The following is a 22,698-nucleotide window of genomic DNA, read 5'->3' on the forward strand; positions in this document are numbered from 1 at the left end:
TCCTACATTTCTTTCATATCATATGTGAATGCCACCATTGGAATAATATGAGATAAGTTGGAGGTGAACAGATGAGGAGATCTCAAATTAGGATACAGAGAAACGATTGATCGGCATCCAGATCAGCTGTTGACATTATAACAGTCCATTCGATCCGGTAAGCGTCCATTGTTTCTTTGGTGGTGGTGCACTCTGACCTCAAGAGGATTTGGTGATGAACATCCATCTCCACGCTTGCTGGAGGTCCTACGTGTGTTGATGCCGCTGCATCATATAAAATTATTAGTTTTGTTTTTTTTAAATTATAGAACAGAGTGCCTTTAGAGTTCACAGAATTTAAAGGGTGCCATGACTGAAAAAAGGTTGGAAGACACTGCTCTATGTATCCGAAGAACTCTTTTCTCCTCCCTCATTACTTAAAATCTTATGTATATTCTTTTGTTTGCATATGATCTAATTTTGATGTGTATTTTTGTTTGTTATGTATGCCTAGAGCGGCAATACGTTTATTTCAATTTGTACACAATCCTTTTAATTGTTTTGCCAGCTGCTTTGTTTGTTTCATACCAGCGTGATTTCTATTGGTAGTGCAGCACTCTATGTCAGCTTTTTTCAGCCATGGTGCCTTCTGGGTTCTTCAGGGGTGCCTTGGCAAAATGACTAAAAATTGTCTCAAATGGCTCAGAAATTGTCAACAAGCAAGTGGGAGGATCAAGCTTGCCTATTTTGTTACACAGTTCCACAGGCTTTAATTGTGCAGCATTACAACCTTGGGCACTGTATGACCAGCTGCTGGCAATCTAACAACCGATGATGTCATAGGTTGATAAGGAGGACATCGGGTGCCCGAGGACATTCTTACATGTTCCTCTCTGTCAGCACTGGGGTCACATTAGCTGAATGAGGAGGAAAAATTGAGGGAGAAAAGAAACACTGGAATACAAGTCATTACCAGTGTGAGAATCTGTATTTGTTTTGTAAGAATAAATCCTCTCTAATGCTGGGGGTCCTACGTGTGTTGATGCCGTTGCATCATAGAAAATTATTAATTTTGTTTTTTAAATTATAGAATAGAGTGCCTTTAGATTGTACAGAATTTAAAGGGTGCCATGATTGAAAAAAGTTTGGAAAACACTGCTCTATATATCCGAAGTACCATTAATGCCGTTTCACATATATGCATGTTATTTGCGGTTTGAACCACATCCAATTCACATGACATGTGAAATAACATTGCTTTCTATGGTGCATGTTCACATATGTCCAGTGCACTGGCAGTGCGGATTCAGTATGGTCTGAAAAAGAGTCCTGTACGATTTCTAAGCAGTGCCTTCGGCTTCAGGTGCAGATTACAGGCTCTTTACTTCTATGGGAACCATTTCTAAACTATAAGATCCTGAGCTAATGCTGTCCCAAACCTGATGTAAACCTGACATGAACTGCTGAACAACTGCTGTGTCATATAGCTGTGAAACCTGAGCTTCATCCGCAGGGTACATGTGTGAATCGGCTCTTAGTGTGGATGTTTGCCAAGCACAGCCGGGGATCCCAACACTAGTATACAAGGTGCATTTGCTGGATAAAAAAACCCAATTGTTATGGGACTTTAATGGCTTCAAACTATGAGTTAACAGATTTACATCGATCTTTATTTTATATCAAACATATAAAGATATGTAGAAACGGTTGTCTGTGAAGATCAATATGTTATTAATATCACCATCATACAATAGTCCAACATTACAGAGTTTGTTTACAACATCCGACACATTTCAGAGTAAATATACTCCTTCTTCAGGAAAAAGAATCTGCAAGAGGATGGCACGATATCATCAAATGATTGAGATAGCATAAACCTCCGCCATACTTAAAAACATATAGTCAGGTCCGCTGCTCTTCCCCCGCCTACACTCCAGCAGAGCCCCTCCAAATAGACATTGAGGCTGCCTAGATCACCGCAGAAGGGGACATAATGATCATTAGTACAAAAAATATCTTTGAAGGCGCTGCTTAACAACACATGGGTGAGCCCAACCCCATACCTAGGGAGATCCTTAGAGTTTTTGGGAGAATCAGGCCAAATAGAGCCATGGTGGCAAAGATATGGCAAGCATGCTGCACCTGGCACGCAGAGCCCTCACTGCCGGCATGCGAGCCACGTTGCCCCACTACTGCCCTGCAGCCGAGCATCAGGTCCCGGCCGATGATGTCACAAGCCACAACTACCTCTATAGCCACTCGTCGGAGCTTTCAGCGTGCCTTCAGCCAGAGCATTCAGCCAGCAGTGGATCTGCTACAGCACCTAGCTGCTACATTTGCTGCACTGGATGTGAGTTTTTACACATATTTAAAGGAGACTGACATTCTTTTAATGTTGTGCTGTCCCCCTGGCATTTAAATCTGCAGCATTAGGAACATTGTTCCTCTGTGCCCATGGTCAGTGTAACATTGCCCCTCTGTGCTGGTGGTCAGTGGAACATTGCCCCTCTGTGCTGGTGGTCAGTGGAACATTGCCCCTCTGTGCTGGTGGTCAGTGGAACATTGCCCCTGTGTGCTGGTGGTCAGTGGAACATTGCCCCTCTGTGCTGATGGTCAGTGGAACATTGCTCCTCCGTGCCGCTGGTCAGTGGAACATTGCCCCTCCGTGCCGGTGGTCAGTGGAACATTGCTCCTCTGTGCCGGTGATCAGTGGAACATTGTCCCCCTGTGCTGGTGATCAGTGGAACTTTGCCCCTCTGTGCTCGTGGTCAGTGGAACATTGTCCCTCTGTGCTGGTGGTCAGTGGAACATTGCCCCTCTGTGCCGGTGGTCAGTGGAACATTGCTCCTCTGTGCCGGTGGTCAGTGGAACATTGCCCCTCCGTGCCGGTGGTCAGTGGAACATTGCCCCTCCGTGCCGGTGGTCAGTGGAACATTGCTCCTCTGTGCTGGTGGTCAGTGGAACATTGCCCCTCTGTGCTGGTGGTCAGTGGAACTTTGCCCCTTTGTGCTCATGGTCAGTGGAACATTGCCTCTCTGTGCTGGTGGTCAGTGTAAGTGTGTAATTCTCTGAAAATAATTTTAAATCCATGGAAGCACTTGGGATTGCTTTTCTTACTTTGTTTGGATCATCTTATGCTTGTGAGCAGCTGTTTTCAGCTTTGAATTATATTATATATGAGTGCTGCATGTGTTGCTCTCAAAATAATGAAGTACGAGCCACAATTTGACAAATTATCAGCATGCGTACAGCAGCAAAGATCACATTAATTGTGCAAAAGCACACCAAATGCAAACTTTTACTTTTCAATAAAAATCTGTTTGTATCATTGAAAGCTCTGTTACTGTGTTTTTCTTTTAAAACAAAAGATGTTTATGTACGAATTGTTTTTTCTAAACTAAAACCTCAGTATTCAGGTTTAATTGCAGTGTTGGCAATTTGTGATAAATAAGTGGGTTCTGAATTACAGTTTGGGCACTCGGGCTCCAAAAGGTTCACCACCACTTCTCTACAGTAACCTTAGACAATGGAGCAGTGCTATGTAGGGACCAAATGTATCCACCAAAAAAGAGATGGTGGATGGTGAGTCACACAGCCATCCAAACCCGAGCGTGTTCTGACACATTCTAACTTGCACTCTTCTGGGCCGCAGACCAGTTGATTCAGTCTTTATGGAGTAGCAGAAGAAATAACACATGTGTTGCGCCGTTGGCAGAAAATGAGTGACAGGAATCTGGAGCAGCGGATTAACATCAAATTAAAATTGGCGAATGTTTGTGCTGCATGTCTTTGTAAAAGAATAAAAATTATTGGAAATTAAAATTGGCAAAAGTGCCCTGGAGCTACTGTGTTCTTGCGTTGTTGGGAGGTGGGCGAGAAGAGCAGTGCCTAGCAGGAGAGCACAGTGACTATTGCTAGCGGATATAGCAGGTGGCAATAATTGCATGTAAAAATCTGACACGCTGGTTGTACCCAAGTCAATTGATGGATCAACTTGAAACAATCAGCCTGTCCATAGATGGTTCAAATCTCAGCCGTCCCTGCTGAACTAGCCGAGATTCGAACCATGTATGGCTGGCTTTATGGTGAACATTCCATGATGAAATCAAGTGTTTTTGACTGGCATAGGTGGTTTAAGGAGGGGTGGGAAAATGTCTACGATGACACAAGAAGTGGGCAGCCAAAAACACAAAGGACGGATGAAAATGCACAAACCCTTGTAAGCTTAGATCGAAGATTGAGTGTGTGAATGATGGCAGATCATTGAACATGAACATGGAAACAGTGCAGCACCTTCTAACGGAGGACTGGGGAATGAGAAAGATTTCCGCAAAGATAGTGCCTTCAGTCTGCACAAAAGATCGGAAAGAACATACTGTTGTCTTTAAATTTCATCTGATCATTTGAAGAATGCAGAAGTGTTTTGATTGTTTTTTGTTTTTTTTTTAACAGTCCATTGTGAGAATCAGATTGTCACACCTTTTATGGTCTCAGGTAGATCACTCCATATCTATGACCAATCTAACCAAGTACTCCCCTTGTCTTACTGACAGGCTGAATAGTGGATATGCTAGGAAGGGCAAGGAAAATTATTTTGGAATTCTATAATGAGCAGATAACTGTGTATTCTCATGGGATTTTGTGTTCTTAAAATCTATGTTCTCATTGAAATTTGTAAATTTGTATTTTGAGTTCACTTACATTTAGGCTCCACACTAGTTAAAAAACCCCCACAGCCAGTAGCCTGACCCAGGAATGGTATATCTGCCAATGCCAAAACCCTGAATAAAAGGGGAGATGCATCCAATACCAGTACACTCTAAAGAAAAATCCCACAAAAGGATATAGCACCTCAAAGGGTGTAGCTCACAGGACAGGGGGACTTATAGTGTGGGATTATAGAGTGGTGGAGGGTTAGCCCTTGGTGCCCTGATTTCAGGAGGGAGGGGGGCCTGTAGGGTTGATGGGGTTGCCCTGGTGAGGGGGGGGGAATTGTGTGGGACATTGTTGGAGGGTTGGTCAGGGGTAGGGAGCCTGGGAGGGGATATGGATAGGAACGGGGTACGTGCATTGTTTGACTATATGATATGTTTTGTCTAATTGTTACTTCCTTAATAAATTTATACTGCTTATTAGCCTTTAAGGTGCTATATCCTTTTGTGGGGTTTTTCTTTTCCATGTACACTAGTGTTTTCTTAAAGCGGAGTTCCACTCACTCTGTAAAAAAATTAAACTCAGCAGCTACAAAAACCACTCACCTGTTCCACGATCCCACGTTGCCCCCGCCGCAGCTAGTTTCACCAGCAGTCCTGTATTCCAGGAGGCAAGCATCTTCAGCGTGGGCACCCGGCTGTGACAGCTTGTGGCTTTACAGCCGGATGCCCACTGCGCATGCACGAGTAGTGCTGCACTTCCTGAATAGCCCCGTCGTCTTCTGGGACCTGTCACGTGTCCCACATGACTTCGGGGAGGGAGGGTAGGAGGACAACTTCCATTTCCGATTGCCTAGGAGATCGCAGCAGAAGCGGGAGCGGGTACCTGTCAAATTCGGGTACACGGTCCCCCCCACTCCCCAAAGGTACCAATCGGGGGACCAATCTTAAAAGCGGAACTTCCCCTTTTGAGTGGAACTCCACTTTAATCTCAAAAAACGCTGGAAAAAAATGCTGGATAAAAAAAATTGGTAATAGTGTTCTTTAGTAGCATTTTAGTTTAGAGACATTTAGGAGTGTTAGTGTTTTTACAGCACATGTAGAAAGAAAAAAAAAAGCTAGAAAAAAAGTGGTTAGGAGCTTTTTAGTAGCGTTTAGCATTTTTTTTCTGCTGTAAAAATGCTCCAAAAAAACTGTACAAAAAATTTTTTTCCTGCTCCTGGACGCTGAAGCTCAAGAAACGCTAATAGCCTAAAGTAGTGTGCATGAACACATAGGATTACACTATTTAGCTTCTAGGAGCTTAAAAAATGATAGTGTGCATGGAGCCTTAAACACATGTGACTAATTCCCCATGTGCTTTCTTAGCAAAGATGATGGAGTTCAAAGCAGATTGTGTGACTAAATTCCCAAATATATATATATTTATATTGTAATAATAGCCACAGGCAAATAAGTCATTCTGGGAGTATGCTCGAAGAATGAACTTCACCTTCTTAAAGTCAGAGAAACCCGATACTGTCAGAATGCAGCAGAGCAGCTTCCCACTATTGTGTCACCTGTACAGCCACAGGAAATGTTTGAAAGGAAAGTCTATCTCTGTGGACTCTTTCTAGGGGTGAAATGTGCACACAGACCAATAGAGACAAATCTGTGCACCTCTGTTCTACTGCAGGCCGTTCACAAGCAAATCTTTCTGTAAGTTAGAGAACACTTGCCCTCTCCCCGTAATGAAGGTCAGAAGATGGCAATGTTTTAAACCTAATATGTTGATGTACCACGTGCAGGCTATCCCTGACACTGGAGACACCGAGATACTGAATGGTTGGGATAAAAGTTGAGGTCATATGAGGGCCAGCGTGGAAATAAAGTTCTATCCTTGGCACAATGTGAAAGATCAGTGTTCCTCGGTTAATGTGAAAGATTAGTATCCCTCACGTAATGTGGAAGAAGAGTCCCCCTCTCATATTGTGACAGATCACGGTCTCTTGTATGATGTTTAGTGGGTTTTGAATGTTCAGATTGATAACACCGGGTCATCAACGTTTTTGTTTTCCTACACCACAATGGCTGCAGAGACAAGCTAGGGAAATGTCCACTGAGGAGAAGAAGAAGGGAAAACCAATGGATACTTTTAAATAACACCACTTAGACCCCCCAATTGGGCGAGCTACATAGATATCCAGGTGACCACCTACCTGTCTTCCAATTTTTGTTTTCCTTTATGTGTCTAGCAAGGATGTCAGATATAAGTGAATTGTAACGTGGAAAGAAAAAGAATCCATTTGTGTGTTTTCTGATGTCCTAGTTTTGACAACATGTCTACTTGATTTTATGATCAAGTGGTTGTAAATGCTCAATTCTGTGTGCAGCAGTGCCCCCAGCTCCTCAATACTTACCTGAGCCCCATCGTAATCCAGCTATGTGCATGACAGCCTCGGCTGTCCCTGGTCTCTTCCTCCTCAATGGCTGAGACAGCAAGCAGGAGCCATTGGCTCCCGCTGCTGTCAATCACAGCTAGTCAGCCAATGAGGAGGGGGGGGGCCACGCCACAACTCCGTGTGTGAATGGACGCGCGAAGCAGCAGGTGCCTCCATAGCAAGCTTCTTGCTGTGGGGGCACCTGACAGGAAGGAGGAGCGAGGAGAGCCTGTGGGGGACCCAAGAAGAGGAGGATCCAGGCTCCTCTGTGCAAAACCACTGCACACAGCAGGAAAGTATAATATTTTTTATTTTCCAAAAAAAAAAAAATTTAGAATTGCTTTCAGTCTCTCTAATTTGACTTGAGGCCAGAAATATCAGTAGTTGTTGAAGAACTAGTTTTATACTTGTTAGAAATATTTTTTGACACACATTTTATTGCACTTACTGTACTAAGGTCTGCACGAGATGGCTTATCCCCATCTATGCCATCTCATACATACATTTGGTCCTCATGACCAAGGCAGAACTTCTTAATGGCCAGCAGGGCCACCACCGGGGGGGCAGCCCAATTCAAATGTAGGGAGCCCATGCGCCCCGAGGAGCCCGGCAGGCAAGGAGATTACAGGGGCAGGGGCAGAAAAGCTGCGTGGTGCCCTACAGAAGAGAAGTCAGCAGCTGCTGCTCTGTGTCATTGAGCTCACACATCGAGCTCATTACTGACACCTCTGGCTACTTCCTGTATGTGCACTCCTTGTGTACGCAGCTTGTACTGTATTGTGGACTGTGATCTGCTGCTCCTCTCTGTGTCACAATGACCTGAGACTAGGAAGACCTCCTTAACCAGCAGTGCCTGTGTGTGCGTTTACAGCTGTGTGTATGTGTGGGACTGAGTGTGTACAGGTTTGGGGGGGCTGAGTGTGTAGGGGGGGCAGAGTGCGTACGGGTGTGAGGGGGGGGGGCAGAGTGCGTACGGGTGTGAGGGGGCTGAGTCTGTACGGGTGTGAGGGGGGGGGCAGAGTGCGTACAGGTGTGAGGGGGGGGGCAGAGTGCGTACGGGTGTGAGGGGGGGGCAGAGTGCGTTCGGGTGTGAGGGGGGCAGAGTGCGTACGGGTGTAAGGGGGGGCAGAGTGCGTACGGGTGTAAGGGGGGGCAGAGTGCGTACGGGTGTGAGGGGGGGGGCAGAGTGCGTACGGGTGTGAGGGGGGGCAGAGTGCGTACGAGTGTGAGGGGGCTGAGTCTGTACGGGTGTGAGGGGGGGGGCAGAGTGCGTACGGGTGTGAGGGGGGGGGGCAGAGTGTGTACGGGTGTGAGGGGGGGGCAGAGTGCGTACAGGTGTGAGGGGGGGCAGAGTGTGTACGGGTGTGAGGGGGCTGAGTGCGTACGGGTGTAAGGGGGGGCAGAGTGCGTACGGGTGTAAGGGGGGGCAGAGTGTGTACGGGTGTGAGGGGGGGGCAGAGTGCGTACGGGTGTGAGGGGGGGGCAGAGTGCGTACGGGTGTGAGGGGGGGGGGCCACAGTGCATACGGGTGTGAGGGGGGGCAGAGTGCGTACGGGTGTGAGGGGGGGCAGAGTGCGTACGGGTGTGAGGGGGCGAGTGCGTACGGGTGTGAGGGGGCAGAGTGCATATGGGTGTGAGGGGGGGGGCAGAGTGCGTACGGGTGTGAGGGGGGGCAGAGTGTGTACGGCTGTAAGGGGGGGCAGAGTGCGTACGGGTGTGAGGGGGCAGAGTGCGTACGTGTGTGAGGGGGCAGAGTGCGTACGGGTGTGAGGGGGCTGAGTGCGTACGGGTGTGAGGGGGGGGCAGAGTGCGTACGGGTGTGAGGGGGGGGGGCAGAGTGCGTACGGGTGTGAGGGGGGGGCACAGTGCATACGGGTGTGAGGGGGGGGCAGAGTGCGTACGGGTGTGAGGGGGGGCAGAGTGCGTACGGGTGTGAGGGGGGGCAGAGTGCGTACGGGTGTGAGGGGGCAGAGTGCGTACGGGTGTGAGGGGGGGCAGAGTGCGTACGGGTGTGAGGGGGGGGGCAGAGTGCGTACGGGTGTGAGGGGGCAGAGTGCGTACGGGTGTGAGGGGGGGCAGAGTGCGTACGGGTGTGAGGGGGGGGCAGAGTGCGTACGGGTGTGAGGGGGGGGCAGAGTGCGTACGGGTGTGAGGGGGCTAAGTGCGTACGGGTGTGAGGGGGAGCAGAGTGCGTACGGGTGTGAGGGGCTGAGTGTGTACGGGTGTGAGGGGGGGGGGCAGAGTGCGTACGGGTGTGAGGGGGAGCAGAGTGCGTATGGGTGTGAGGGGGCAGAGTGCGTACGGGTGTGAGGGGGCTGAGTGTGTACGGGTGTGAGGGGGGGGCAGAGTGCGTACGGGTGTGAGGGGGCAGAGTGCGTACGGGTGTGAGGGGGGGCAGAGTGCGTACGGGTGTGAGGGGGGGGCAGAGTGCGTACGGGTGTGAGGGGGGGCAGAGTGCGTACGGGTGTGAGGGGGGGGCAGAGTGCGTACGGGTGTGAGGGGGCTAAGTGCGTACGGGTGTGAGGGGGAGCAGAGTGCGTACAGGTGTGAGGGGGGGCAGAGTGTGTACGGGTGTGAGGGGGGGGGCAGAGTGCGTACGGGTGTGAGGGGGAGCAGAGTGCGTACGGGTGTGAGGGGGGGGCAGAGTGCGTACGGGTGTGGGGGGAGAGCTGAGTGTGTGTATAGGTGTGAGGGGGGAGCTGAGTGTGTGTATAGGTGTGAGGGGAGAGCTGAGTGTGTGTATAGGTGTGAGGGGGGAGCTGAGTGTGTGTATAGGTGTGAGGGGAGAGCTGAGTGTGTGTATAGGTGTGAGGGGGGAGCTGAGTGTGTGTATAGGTGTGAGGGGAGAGCTGAGTGTGTGTATAGGTGTGAGGGGAGAGCTGAGTGTGTGTATAGGTGTGAGGGGGGAGCTGAGTGTGTGTATAGGTGTGAGGGGGGAGCTGAGTGTGTGTATAGGTGTGAGGGGGGAGCTGAGTGTGTACAGGAGTTTGGGGTTAGGGAGCTTGACTGGCCTGCACCTCAACCTGATAGAACACCTTTGGGATGAATTAGAGTGGAGACTGTGAGCCAGGCCTCCTCCCCCGACATCAGTGCCTGACCTCACAAATGTGCTTCTGGAAGAATGGTCAAACCTTCCCATAGACACGCTCTAACTCTTCTGGGAAGGCTGTCTACAAGGTTTAGAAGTTGTTATAGCTGCAAAGGGCGGGGCCAACTCAGTAGTGAACCCTACAAAAGAAGACTGGGGGCCCATTAAAGTGTGTAAAGGCAGGCCGACCGATACTTTTGGCAATATAGTGTACTTCTCATGGCCAGCCTTCTTTTCTACACTGTTATCTTTATGTTTATTACTACTGTTTGATATGTCAAGTTCTGAGATGGTGTAAGGCGGCTTACCTTAAATGTTACCTTGATTCAGCTTGATGCATGATGTACTTGGAACACCTGGTTTTGTACAAAATGGTTGTACATAAATAAAAAAATAACACCACTTAGTACTATTTCTATCTACAATTGTAGGACAAGATTCCACAGTGCAATTTCAGGTATTTCAACTACATTTTAAATGGTTTGTGTGTGTGTGTGTGTTCCCATTCCACTTCCACCTGGCAGTACTAGGGTCGTTGGTTCAAATCCCAGCCACGGCACCACCTGCCTGGAGTTTGCATGTTCTCCCTGTGCCTATGTGGGTTTCCTCCGGGTACTCCGGTTTCCTCCCACACTCCAAAGACATGCTGGTAGGTGAACTGGCTCCAGCCTAAATTGGCCCTCGTATGTGTATGAATGTGAGTTAGGGACCTTAGATTGTACTCCCGAGGGTCAGGGACTGATGTGACTGTACAATATATGTATGTGTAAAGCGCTGTGTAAATTGACGACACTATATAAGTACCTGAAATAAATAAATAATAATTCCCTGCTTGCAGAAGAAATAAAATAGAAGATGGTCACTCTTTGGTTTGTCACAGCTGTCAATGATGGAGGTGAGCTAATATTTACCTTGCTTACCACTGGCTCCACAAATGTGTGCTGAGAGAAATGTACTAAAAGGCTAAATGTTTGTGGTCACCTGACCATCACCTCTACTATAAAGGCCAAAAGTATATGGATACCATTACAAATTATTGAGTTGATGAGTCTCTGATAACGAGTAATGTTAATGCTACTTCATGCAAAATACATTTTAGACAACTGTGTGCTTTCAACTTTTTGTTTTGGAAACCTTAGGGCAGGGCTTAAAATTTCAAGTCCTGAGCTACTAGCCAGGCCTTAAGAGTTACTCTCCACCACCAAACACACACAAACAGAGACACCTGTACACACACACACAGACATGTACATACACACACACACACACACACACACACACACACAGAAATATGTACACACACGCACAGAGACACATGTACACACATACATACAGACACATGTATACACATACAGGCACGTACAGACACGCATACACACAAATACATGTACATACACAGAAATACACATGCACAGACACATGTACATACATACATAGACACATGTACACACAGACACATGTACGTACATACACACACACACACACACACGTACATACACACAGACACATGTACATGCGCGCACACACACATACACACCCCTATAAAAAGTTGCAGTACTTCGTTGTTCATTCACAAAGCCGGGTACTGCACTCTAGGGGGAGGCAGAGAGCACAGCACACACTCCTTTCTTTGCTTTCACTGCGCTCAGCTATTGAGCAGTCTGATAGCTCCCAGTGCCAATGACAGATCCAGCCTGAGCGCCGAGCCTGCTCAGCAAGACGGCCCTGGGGGACACACTCACCCCCACCATAATTTCCACTCGCCATTGGCGAGCAGGCGAGTGGAAACTTCAAGGCCTGCCTTAGGGAATGTTACTTTGTGTTTCAGCACGACTATGCCCCCATGCACAAAACCAGCTTCATAAATATATGGTCTGATGATTTTGGTTGTGGAGGAACTTGCAAAGAGCCCTGACCTCAACCCTACTGAACATCTTTGAGGTGAATTGAAACGCTAAGTGTGAGGCAGTTTTTCTCATCCAACATCTGTGCCTGATGGAAATGCTCTTTTGACTGAATGGGCCAAGGCAAATTCCAAAATCTTTGGGAAATCCTTTCTTGAAGAGGTGAGGCTGTTACAGGTCCAAAGTAGAGCCAACTCCATATTAATGCCCATGGGGTTTTGGAAAAGAATGTACATATAGGTGTGACAGTCAGGCAGTCAGATGTTCACACAATTCTTTCTGAGTTACTGACCCAGAACAAGTTTGTAGCCCGGGGTAGTAAAAACATCTGATGTAGGAAAAAACAAAAACAAAAGGATAGCCATAAAATCCGTTTAGCAGCCCCCTACTAGCATTAGGAACTAACATTTTTGAGAGGAAGAGCAATGGCAGCCCACATGCTTCTCCCAGCCTAGGATTTCTTTAAAGGACAGGCACAAACAATACAAATTCTGGGTGTCTGGTTAAAGAGATCAGCTGATTTGCATATCAGCAGACACCCCAACTTTGGAAAAAAAAAAGACAAGACTGCTAATGGTTTTTATTTTAGAGATCTAAAAATTTCTGCCATTAGAAGCTATAGAAAATTGTTTTGATTTTAGGAGTTCTCAATAGCCGTCTCTCTAATGGATGATATGTGGTGTCACCTGTCCACATGGTAATGGATGGTTAAAGGAGATTGTCACATTGAGAAAGCAGTGTCAATCTAATTAACCTCATAATTAGTAAGTCGCTACAATGTAAACCAAGCGTGAAAACAGAACCTGTTCTTTGTCAGCTTCCTGAATGCGTCCATCCAAGCAGTAATGAGAATTGGAGAAGAAAACGGAGGAAGTACATCTTGAGACACAATGAAGCAGGACACTACTTGGAAATAAGGTGATATAGAATATTAATTATACTGCGTGATACTATATCCTGAGTGTATCAGACTGTTACTGTTAAGATCAATAATCTAGACAGTACAAATTACAGATACTTTCATATGTGAGACTCGCTGTTATATGAGCATGCAAACCTTCCAGCATGACACAACAAAAAGAATTGCACATATGGTAACGGCAAACCCAAAATTGGTCTATGGGAACACAGATTATGTGCCCCTGCCCTAAAGAGAACCTGTCAGGGCAGCAACATGGAATTGCCGTTTTGGACCTTAAAGTCTAAAGCCAAAACATTTTTCCATCTTGGATAGAGTAATGGTTCAAAACCCTGTTTTTTTTTTTTGGGAGGGGGGAGAATGAGAATTACCTTTACTTCCTCTCCTGTATACACAATAAATAGTGAATGGAAATCTCTCACTGGAAAAAATGCCCCAGTTGGATGACTTTCTGAATCCTTGTTCTGGTTAAAATCTCTTCAGCAACACAGCAATAACCCCTCACCAGTCTGTCCAAAACGTAACAATTTTTTTCCACGTTAGATACACTTTAAAAGTGCAAACTCGGTGACAACTGTCATTGCTATCCTTGCTTTACCGATAAATGAGTCACTGGCCTGGTACAAGTTTGCAGCCACTGAAGTGCTGGAACAGCTAGATATGCATATTAGTCTCAGATCAGTGATAAAGTAAGTAGTGACAGCCCTGGCTTGTACCATTGTCCAGCAAGTCAGCAAATGACAGCTGAGGAACTTAATTTGGGATATTAAATGGTGGAAAAGGAAGAAGGATTTAACAAGATGGCTATAATGTCACGTGTAAATGTTTCTTAAATGCCTGCACCCATTGTACACTGAATAATATGGGCATCCGCACCAGTGTAGACATATCTGTAAGAATAGACAACACAGATGGCCAAATCTGTTCCAGATTGGGCACCTTCTGTAGAAAAGAAGACTCTGCATTTGCATGATTTGTGTGTGTGTGTGCACAGGTAGCTAGGGGACTATGGGCTGCTTACTACCACCCAGATAACCTCATTATATTCCATCCTACCCTCTAGTACTCCGTTTGAATACAGGTTGCACCATCAAACGGGCGTGCAGTAAATATGGAAAGCTACTAGCTCACAGAGGTCACTTATCGGACCTACTTTAGGAATCACAATAACAGCACCTGTTATGGTTGGCATGTGATATGTAGGAAAAGGAATGTTAGCCGATACTATAAATACTAATAAAAAGCAGTTTATCTTCCAGCCAAATCCCAAATCCTTAAAACAAGTATCTGTCAATCTCTTTTTAATCAGAATCCTTTATAGTTGTCACCAATGTCAGAGGTCTGTCCAAAGTTCTAAAAAGATCAACCACTTCAGCTTCCTCCCAAGTTCAGGAGCAAAAGCAGAACAAAAGGTCCTTTTTTTTTCTTCTTGGTGTAACGTGTAAACTGCAGATTGTTAAATGTTTCCAATGCCCTCAAGGTGAAGGCACATAAATGGGAACATCAAACAAGTGACCTGGAATCCTGCCGTCACAGAGATGGGCTCCGGAGAAGGGGGAGCAGGCCCTACAGGGCATACGGAAGCTTGGTTTCAAATGCTGAGCACAGAGATGAGAGACAAAATAGAAATGCCAACAGTAACTTGGTAGCTGCAGTTGACAAAAGGTGCCAAACGATGAAATGGAACATGTCGAATACAATACATTAGGTGGAGAGTAATCGTGTGATGAAAGAAAGGGGAATACAGTACAAGCTCCAGTGGAATTATATAGAAATAATCTGATCTGCCCAGAACAACCAATTATAAACCTGTATGTTAAGTGAGCAATAAAGCTTGTGTGGACATTTGCCAGGCCACCCCAGCTAAAGTTACTTTCCCGGTTTCCGAGGGGAAGCTTTATTACATTCATGAAGAGTTCTTTCATCTCATAACCAATGCTCCCATTTTATTTTTGATATTTTGATCTGAATCTTCTACTAGCTTCAGATGTTTCTCAGCTACTCCAGTGACAAGATGTCCTCATCACAACTACCAACCAAAAGATCTTCCTCAACCTGCTGCATTCTCTGTCATGAATCCTCCCCAACAAAGCAATTAAAAACGGCTTTAAAGTGTATGTCTGGGAAAAAAATAAAACTTAATTAATTTAGGTCTTTGCAAAACATACACATTTCCACAAGTTTTGACTGCAAGTACAAAAAAAAAGTTGATCCTGCAGTGCTGTCAGCCCTGCCCGAGTTCTGCTCTGCTGGACCTCAGAACACATCCTCCTCTCCTCATCTCCATGACATTAGGAACTTACTGGATTTCTGGCAGAATCAACAGGCTTTCATGTGTACATGCAGTGTTTTTAAAGAGACAAAACATGGGAAAATGTGCATTACTGTAGAGATACAGTATGCTCAATATAATTGATTTTTCCCAGATGGATTAGTCTGCTAAACTAAAGAGCAGAAATGTCTGAGAAATATAAGAAGTTTCCTACCAAAACAGAAATATAAATTTTGAATTAAATAATTGTTTCCTTTGTTGGTCATACTCTCCTACCCAACGGTCCTGCACCGGCATCTTGTCCTTCGAGCCTCTTCATTGGCCAGCTTGGAGTGACGTCACTCCTGCCCATGTGCAGGAGGCCATCACCCTAGCACTCAGAGACCGACCCAGCACTGTAAGCTGAGCATGTGCAGCTCAGTTTACAGTACCAGGTGAGATGGGGAGTAGGCAGGTAGGGGTATTTTATTGTATAACAGACATTGCATGTCTCTGCAATAAAAGCCTGCCTGCTCGTGGTTTTACTGTTACAGCGGGACCTCAGTTCTGCTTTAACAGTGTTTTCTACCTACTCTATGACAGGATTTAGATTGGCAAATGTACTGTTTCTTCAAACCTACATGGATATTTAATTCCATTGCCAATTCTGCTTGAGCTGTACCAAGTGTGTCCATGAGAAGGAGCTTGGCGACACTGGAAGGTCTGTAAAGCCCAGCTTACTAGTGAACACCTTATAATTCTCTTTGGAACAGCCACTGTCCATTGGCATCATGGCGTGCCTAACTTGCTATGCTGCCCTTGCAACATTCCTCAGGAGACATCAAATGGAAAATGATACCAGCAAGCCCTTAGTTTTATAAGTACATGAAAAGTTTTTAAAGAGATGTCGCTACTGAAGCCTGCATGACAATTTCTCGCCTCTGGAACTCTGGGTGCATAAGGTAGCCTAACTCTAAGGTAGCCTAATGAAAATCCACAATATAAGCAAGAAAGCAGGAAGTCCCACGTTGATGGATTTCAGATCATATTCAACTTTATTAAAGTTGGACAAAGTGCACTACAGCCCCGCCTAGGACCAGCCCTTTCTAATATTTTCACCAATATGGGCTTGGTTACAGAGATGTGATCAAGCCTGTGATGGGTAAAACATCAGTAAGGAACGGTGTAGGGCTGCAATGTACCTTGTCCAGATTTAATAAAGTTACATAAAAAGTTTGCATTCCCTCTAAAGACATGTGTGGCATGAAACACATAAGGCGGAGCCAATACACCATGATGTCATGTCGCCGGAGCCTTGTTAAGGTCTGGTGGCCATCTTTCTTATGGGCGGTTAGTTCGTTATTGCTGCTGTAAACCCTCACCTATTTTATTGATTTTTATGTCATTTCTTCTGGAATAAGAGGCTTTATTTACCTACTACACTTTGGGTACCTTTTGTATGTCTCCCATGTGGAGTCATTGATTTTTTTTTAGAGCCCACCCCAGAACTGTGATCCACTACAGAACCCAGAGGAGAGAGTTCCTGTCACACAGGCTACTACACCCATCCATCTCTTAAAGGGGACCTCTGGCTGACAGGATCCCCATACTACCCAGAAGTACCTGATGTACCATACACCACCAAGAGGGAGGATAATCCTTTGCCTGGCCTAATCCGCTTCCTTAAAGGGGACCTCCTGTATATTGATTTATATGCGTATTTCCATTACGCATCTGGTGAGTGCGTATTCTTACCCCTCTTTTCAAAGCACAAGCACTGAAGTATTGCCGCAGTTGACACTTTATGCACGGATTGTCACCTTAAAAACTATTTATTTTTCCAACATATTTATATATTTATTTATACAGAATTATAAATTCAATAGCGCTGCACTTATATTTATACTTATAGCTTTAATTTTATCATCTCAACTGGCCCTTCGAGCTGAACAAGAGAAAATTAAGCCATTTATGTCAGGCTTTAGTACACTAAACCCATAAGCATTCCTGCAATCATTATGGAGAAATAAACACAAAATCAATATAACATGACGAATGAATGTTTAATAAACAAATTTTAGCCGTCAATGTCTCTTTTGGAAACAAGATTAATACATTTATCAATAAAAAAATTAAATACTCACTAATCAGCGAAAAACCTGGCAACGTCACTGTGCTCAGTGTCATCTTTGTGCTCTAGAAGTTGAGTGAGGGCATCTTCCATGTATGTCAGGACATGCCTCTGTGCTGTAGGATAGAAAGGATAATGTTACTAACCTTGTGCCTTACTAGTGTCTCAGGCTACTCAGAGACCGGAAGTGTTCTGGACAGCAAAACAACATTATGGAGAACCAGATCTCTGCAGCAAAATGAAAGATGCAGGAGAGGTAAACATACCTTCCACCATACACCTCCCAAACATCTGCCACAAAACCTGGAGTCCCTTTTTATTGACCTGTTTTCTGATTACACCTTCATTTATTTAAAAGCTCAAGTTTAATTAATTCTTTTTTTTCAAATCAGTACAAGGGACAGAACTTACGTTGATTAAGAAGCATCCTTTGTGCTGAAGGCTACTCTCTTTGCTTAAATCTTCAGTTCTCTGCCCGCCCACATATCCCTGCAGAGCTAATTTTCCTGCGCTAGGGGGAGTTAATACAAGCCACTGGACCTGTCATAGGCACTTGTCAATGCTGATTATGCTTGCCCCTTCTGCAGAAAAACCATATTATAGCTCCCCACTATGAAAAGTACTCTATGAATGGAAGAGGTAGATCTTTAATTCATCAGCCCGTCCTCCATTCATAGATCGCTTATCTTACTGGTAGCTATAGTACGGCTTCTATGAATAAAGGAGAGAAGTGGAAAGTGTGGGCATAGTTGGCATTCTTGCAAGTGTCTATGACAGGTCCAGCAGCTCATACTAATACCTGCAGCCAAAAGAATAATGCTGTGAGGGGATGGGGAGGATGTGGGGAACAGAGAACTGAAGATTTAAACAAAGAACAGCCACTAGCACAAGCACCTTATTCAAGGTAAGCACTGTCCCTTGTGCTGATTTATAGAAAAAAAAATTAAAACATAAAGCTTTAACATAATTTTTCTTAAGCGGTCGTAGACAGTTTGATAATAGCGAAGAATCCACAATTGTTTCATAGATCAAACTGTTTCAGTCTGCATGAAGGCAAAAACAATGCTTACGGCAAACAGAGGAGCTCATTATCACACATGAGGTATTCCAACTTGTTAGACACCAGATGCTGGAAAATCTTCCTGAGAGCGGGTCCAGATACTTTATTCTTCTGCCTATAAATGTGAAACATTCATGTTCTACCTGCGATCTCTACTGTCAGCGTCAGGTCTCAGTGCTCTTGCAAGTTGTGTTGATACCCCCCCCTCCCCCATCATTCTTAAAGTGCATGTTACCCTAAATATTTTTTTTCTATGGCTGTTCATGTGCGTATTCTATATGTCATAGTCTCTATCATTTTCATGTACCTATTCCATCTAAAGCAGGGATGTCAAACTGGCGGCCCTCCAGCTGTTGCGAAACTACAAGTCCCATCATGCTTCTGCCTTTGGGAGTCATGCTTGTAACTGTCAATCTTGCAATGCCTCATGGGACTTGTAGTTTGGGAACAGCTGGAGGGTCAGCAGTTTGACACCTATGATCTAAAGTACCTGGTTGAACCTGCCAGCCACCTTTCTTCCTCCTAAAATGACCACACAAGGAACAGAAGCTGATTTGTGCCTGTGTGGTCATGTTTTATCCTCTGGCTGTCCATTCAGAGATACAGGACACTGTGCAGATGAACAGCATGCTTGCATTGGGTAGTCTGTTCAGCCACCACACCCCTGACCAATCACAGCCTGCCTATTGAACACACCCCCTGCTCATGCACAGCCTCCATCTTGCCGCAGGCTTAACAGACTATGGAATACAGGCACACAATGGGGTTTATTTACTAAAGCTGGAGAGTCCAAAATCAGACTCCCTTCTGCATAGAAACCAATCAGCTTCCAGGTTTCATTGCCAAAGCTTCATTGAACAAGCTGAGGTTAGAAGCTGATTGGTTTCTATGCAGAAGGGAGTCTGATTTTGGACTCTCCAGCTTTAGTAAATAAACCCCAATGTGTCTGCGCAGTGTCCTATAACCCCGGCCCCCACTATCCTAAAGAAAAGATGCATGACCACATGACAGAACTTTTTAACCTTGTAAGAAATAATTTCTGAAACTAAGCAAAAGCAGTTACGGTACCTTCATAGTTATAACTGTATCAGAAAGAGTCTATAACATATTATGTTCACAACTTTAAAGTGTTACTAAACCCACAACAGTAAAATCAGTCTGTATATGCAGTAAAGCATGCTTGATATACTCACTGTGGAACCTAAGGAATTAATCCTCTGCACTGTGTAAAAATTCTGTTTGATCCTGACTTCTGTGATTCTCCCTTCCTTCCAGTGTCCCCCTCTTATCTCCTGATAAGACATATCGTGTGGAAACACTCTGCACATGCTCATTTTGGTGAGTATTGATGGAGAGGTTTTTTTTTTTCTTAGGCATGTGTATGTAACCAGCACAGGGCCAATCAGTGCTGTCCAGACAGAGGTCAGGGGTTCTGCATCTTCCTACAGCAGAAAGAAATCTCTTACAAGCTTTAACCAGTGATCTGCTGAACACTGATAGAAGTCACAAGACTTTCTAACTGCAGCTGAGAAAATGTATTTAGCAGTTTATATTTACTTAAATAATTGCATTTCCATGTAGTGTGTACTGTAGGAGACCTGATAGAGTGAATGCAGGGTCCTGGGTTTAGTAACAGTTTAAGGAGATATCTATTTGTCTATGAACCGCCTGATTTGGCCACTTTTTTTTTTTTACTGCTGGCAAAAAAATAAAAATTTAATTCTTTTTTGGCAATTTTGGCTGTGCTTATGCTATTAAGTCTTGAACTGCAATGACCTGAAGACTACCACTTTAATTATAACCACCCTATAGAATACCCAGACTCTGGTACCTGTTATTTTTGTCATATTATAGCATCAATGTGTTTGTATTAGAATTCCGGCTCCCCTTCTACTTAGTGGCCTTCAATGCCTCAGCACCCTGTACCACCTGCACTACAAACCAACACCGAGTATCAATTACTGAGCTAAGTGACCTACATATTTTCCTGACCTCCAAACCCTCTCTGCTGTTATAAATTACCAATTCCCTTACAGCAAGCCATACCAGTAAATCAACTAGAGACACTTAGAGGAAGAAATAATATTGATATTTTCCTTTCGGAGCTCTGTATTCTTTAAGGCTTTAATATTACGCCGTTAATGGTATTATTTGTGCCTGGAATTAACAAAAAAAAGCTATTCAATCTAAAAATAGGAAAATCTTACATACTTTGCAACAAAAAATTTCAGAAAAGAAATGAATTTTATGGCAAAGATTTTTTAAGAATTGGTTAACCATAACTTTGGATTTTCTTTCAATTGGTTTGAGGATAACTAAAGCCAAGAAAAAAGAATAAAGTAATATATTGCAGATTACCAATCCTTAGTTGTCCTGAACCCACAAATGTAACAATCAGTTAGGCTAGGTTCACACTACTGTGTTAGCAATGAGCACAAAATCGCTTTTCCAAAATGCACAGAAACGTGTTGCCAATTAGCAGACATGAGCTGGTGTCATTAATTGTTAATGTCACTACCAACAAAATGTACAAATGCATGCCTTTTTCAGGAAAGGAGTTGGGGGACTTCTTTTCCACCTTTCTCAAGCATAGGGCAACCCATTAAAAAGAATGGGATGCCCTATACGTGATGCTTGGTGTGAACCAAACCTTAGTGCTGCAGACCTCAGCACTTACCATTTTTGCTGTGTTTCCTTTTCTAAGCTTTTGATTCCATTGCATTCTATTTGTCTAAATTGTCTCTTCTCTAAATCCTGTATTATAGTGGTGATATCCCCTTAGCAGGGGGACCTATGAAGCCACCTCTGCATGTGCTCTCCCGACAACACCTACATGTGTCCACAGAATCAAGCAAGCCAGTCCTCGGTTTTCTTATTCTTCCTCCTTCCAGCTCTTGTATCGTCCTTTCTCAACATGGTATATGAGACACTCAAGGCACACAACTCTGCTACTAGGACATTCGGAGGTGGTAATTACAGTCAGGACCATTTGTCATTCCACGTTTTTATAAGCACCCACGAGAACTGATCCTAATCCTCTAACTAATTAGAAAAAAAACACAAAAATATTTTATGGATATCACGTAACCTCCGCCCTCCTTTAATAAAGTGAATCTGAACTGGCCTACATGTTTCCCAATGTGATAAAGTGCAGGTATCATTTTCAAGTAGCTGGGTTCGTTTTCAAATCGATTCCTGCTATGTTCTACTTTCAGGAGTATCAATCTCCTTGGTCCACCACAGCTCTGACTGGTTCCTCCTGCTGCAATAGAGAAAGGGTGCTCAGGAATCCTTCATGTCTTGTAAACTGTGACAGAAGGTGTGTGTTGAGACTAATAGGCAGCCCTATAGTTCCGGGGATCCTTTGGAGATCGTCCCTCTAAAATCGTAGAAGGCGCTTGAAAGACAAAAAGTATCGTTCTGCACGTAGAAGTCCACAAAAAGAGATGTTATTTGTGTTTGATAAGATATTCCAGATGATCCAACATGTTCCAAATGTCACTTTTCATCATGCTGGCAAAAACAAGGATTAAAAACTAGACTGGGCCAACAATCTACATGCAATGCTTTCAATATACTCAGTTGGATCTGCTTAGACTCCAAACCAACGAGCCTCCAATTGGCATTACACACCCCTCTTAAATTGAATCGGTTTAATCTAAAAATTGAGGCCTCCCCCTCTTCCCTTTGCTTGCTACCTGTTAGTCAGACCGCCATCCATTAAAATGTGGCTTAATATACACCATTAGCCAGCACCATAACCCAGCACTTTTAGATCTCTCCTAGGCTATACTAACATACTGTATATTGTCGTTCTAGATTTGACTTGTTGTCCAAATGTTGTGGCCATTGTTCTTGTTAATCGCATTTTCGCAATAAAAAAAAAAAAAAAAACCTGGACTGGGCTAAAAATCAATAATACAACAAGTTGCTGGGGACTGTATATATTGCCGTTTCCAGTTCAGGCTATCTTCTTTTACAAGAATGGCTGGATTTTAAAATTTAGTACAGGTTCAGACTGTGTTTTCTAAATGACAACACAGAAACTAAAATGGAAACGATCACTGAACTAAATAGTACTGACTTTTCATGAAGGTTTCTGTGTGTTTTTGGTTCTTTCCATAGAAAAAGCAAAACCTGAACACCAGAAATGGGCCCTTATTTGGCGTAATGTACTTCTCCCAAACATACAAAGGAAAATGTATCAAAATTGGAGCAGCTGTGTGTAGCAACCAATCAGCTTCCATCTTTAATTTTCAAAGCTATAGGCCCCTTTCACACAGGGCAGACCCAT

General features: G+C 44.5%; 1 protein-coding gene across 1 annotated transcript in view; it reads right to left on the reverse strand.

Annotated features, from left to right (window-relative positions):
* Window positions 1-22,698, reverse strand: part of CSTPP1 (centriolar satellite-associated tubulin polyglutamylase complex regulator 1) — a 207,323-nt gene that overhangs the window by 127,881 nt on the left and 56,744 nt on the right. The window contains exon 2 of the mRNA XM_089693934.1: window positions 17,358-17,460. Within this exon, the coding sequence (XP_089550060.1) occupies window positions 17,358-17,460 (103 nt within the window). The remainder of the gene's footprint in view (window positions 1-17,357; window positions 17,461-22,698) is intronic.

Source organism: Staurois parvus, unplaced genomic scaffold (genome assembly GCF_062004578.1).
Source record: "Staurois parvus isolate SC_StPar_1 unplaced genomic scaffold, SC_StPar_1.0 ptg000641l, whole genome shotgun sequence".
NCBI lineage: Eukaryota > Metazoa > Chordata > Amphibia > Anura > Ranidae > Staurois > Staurois parvus.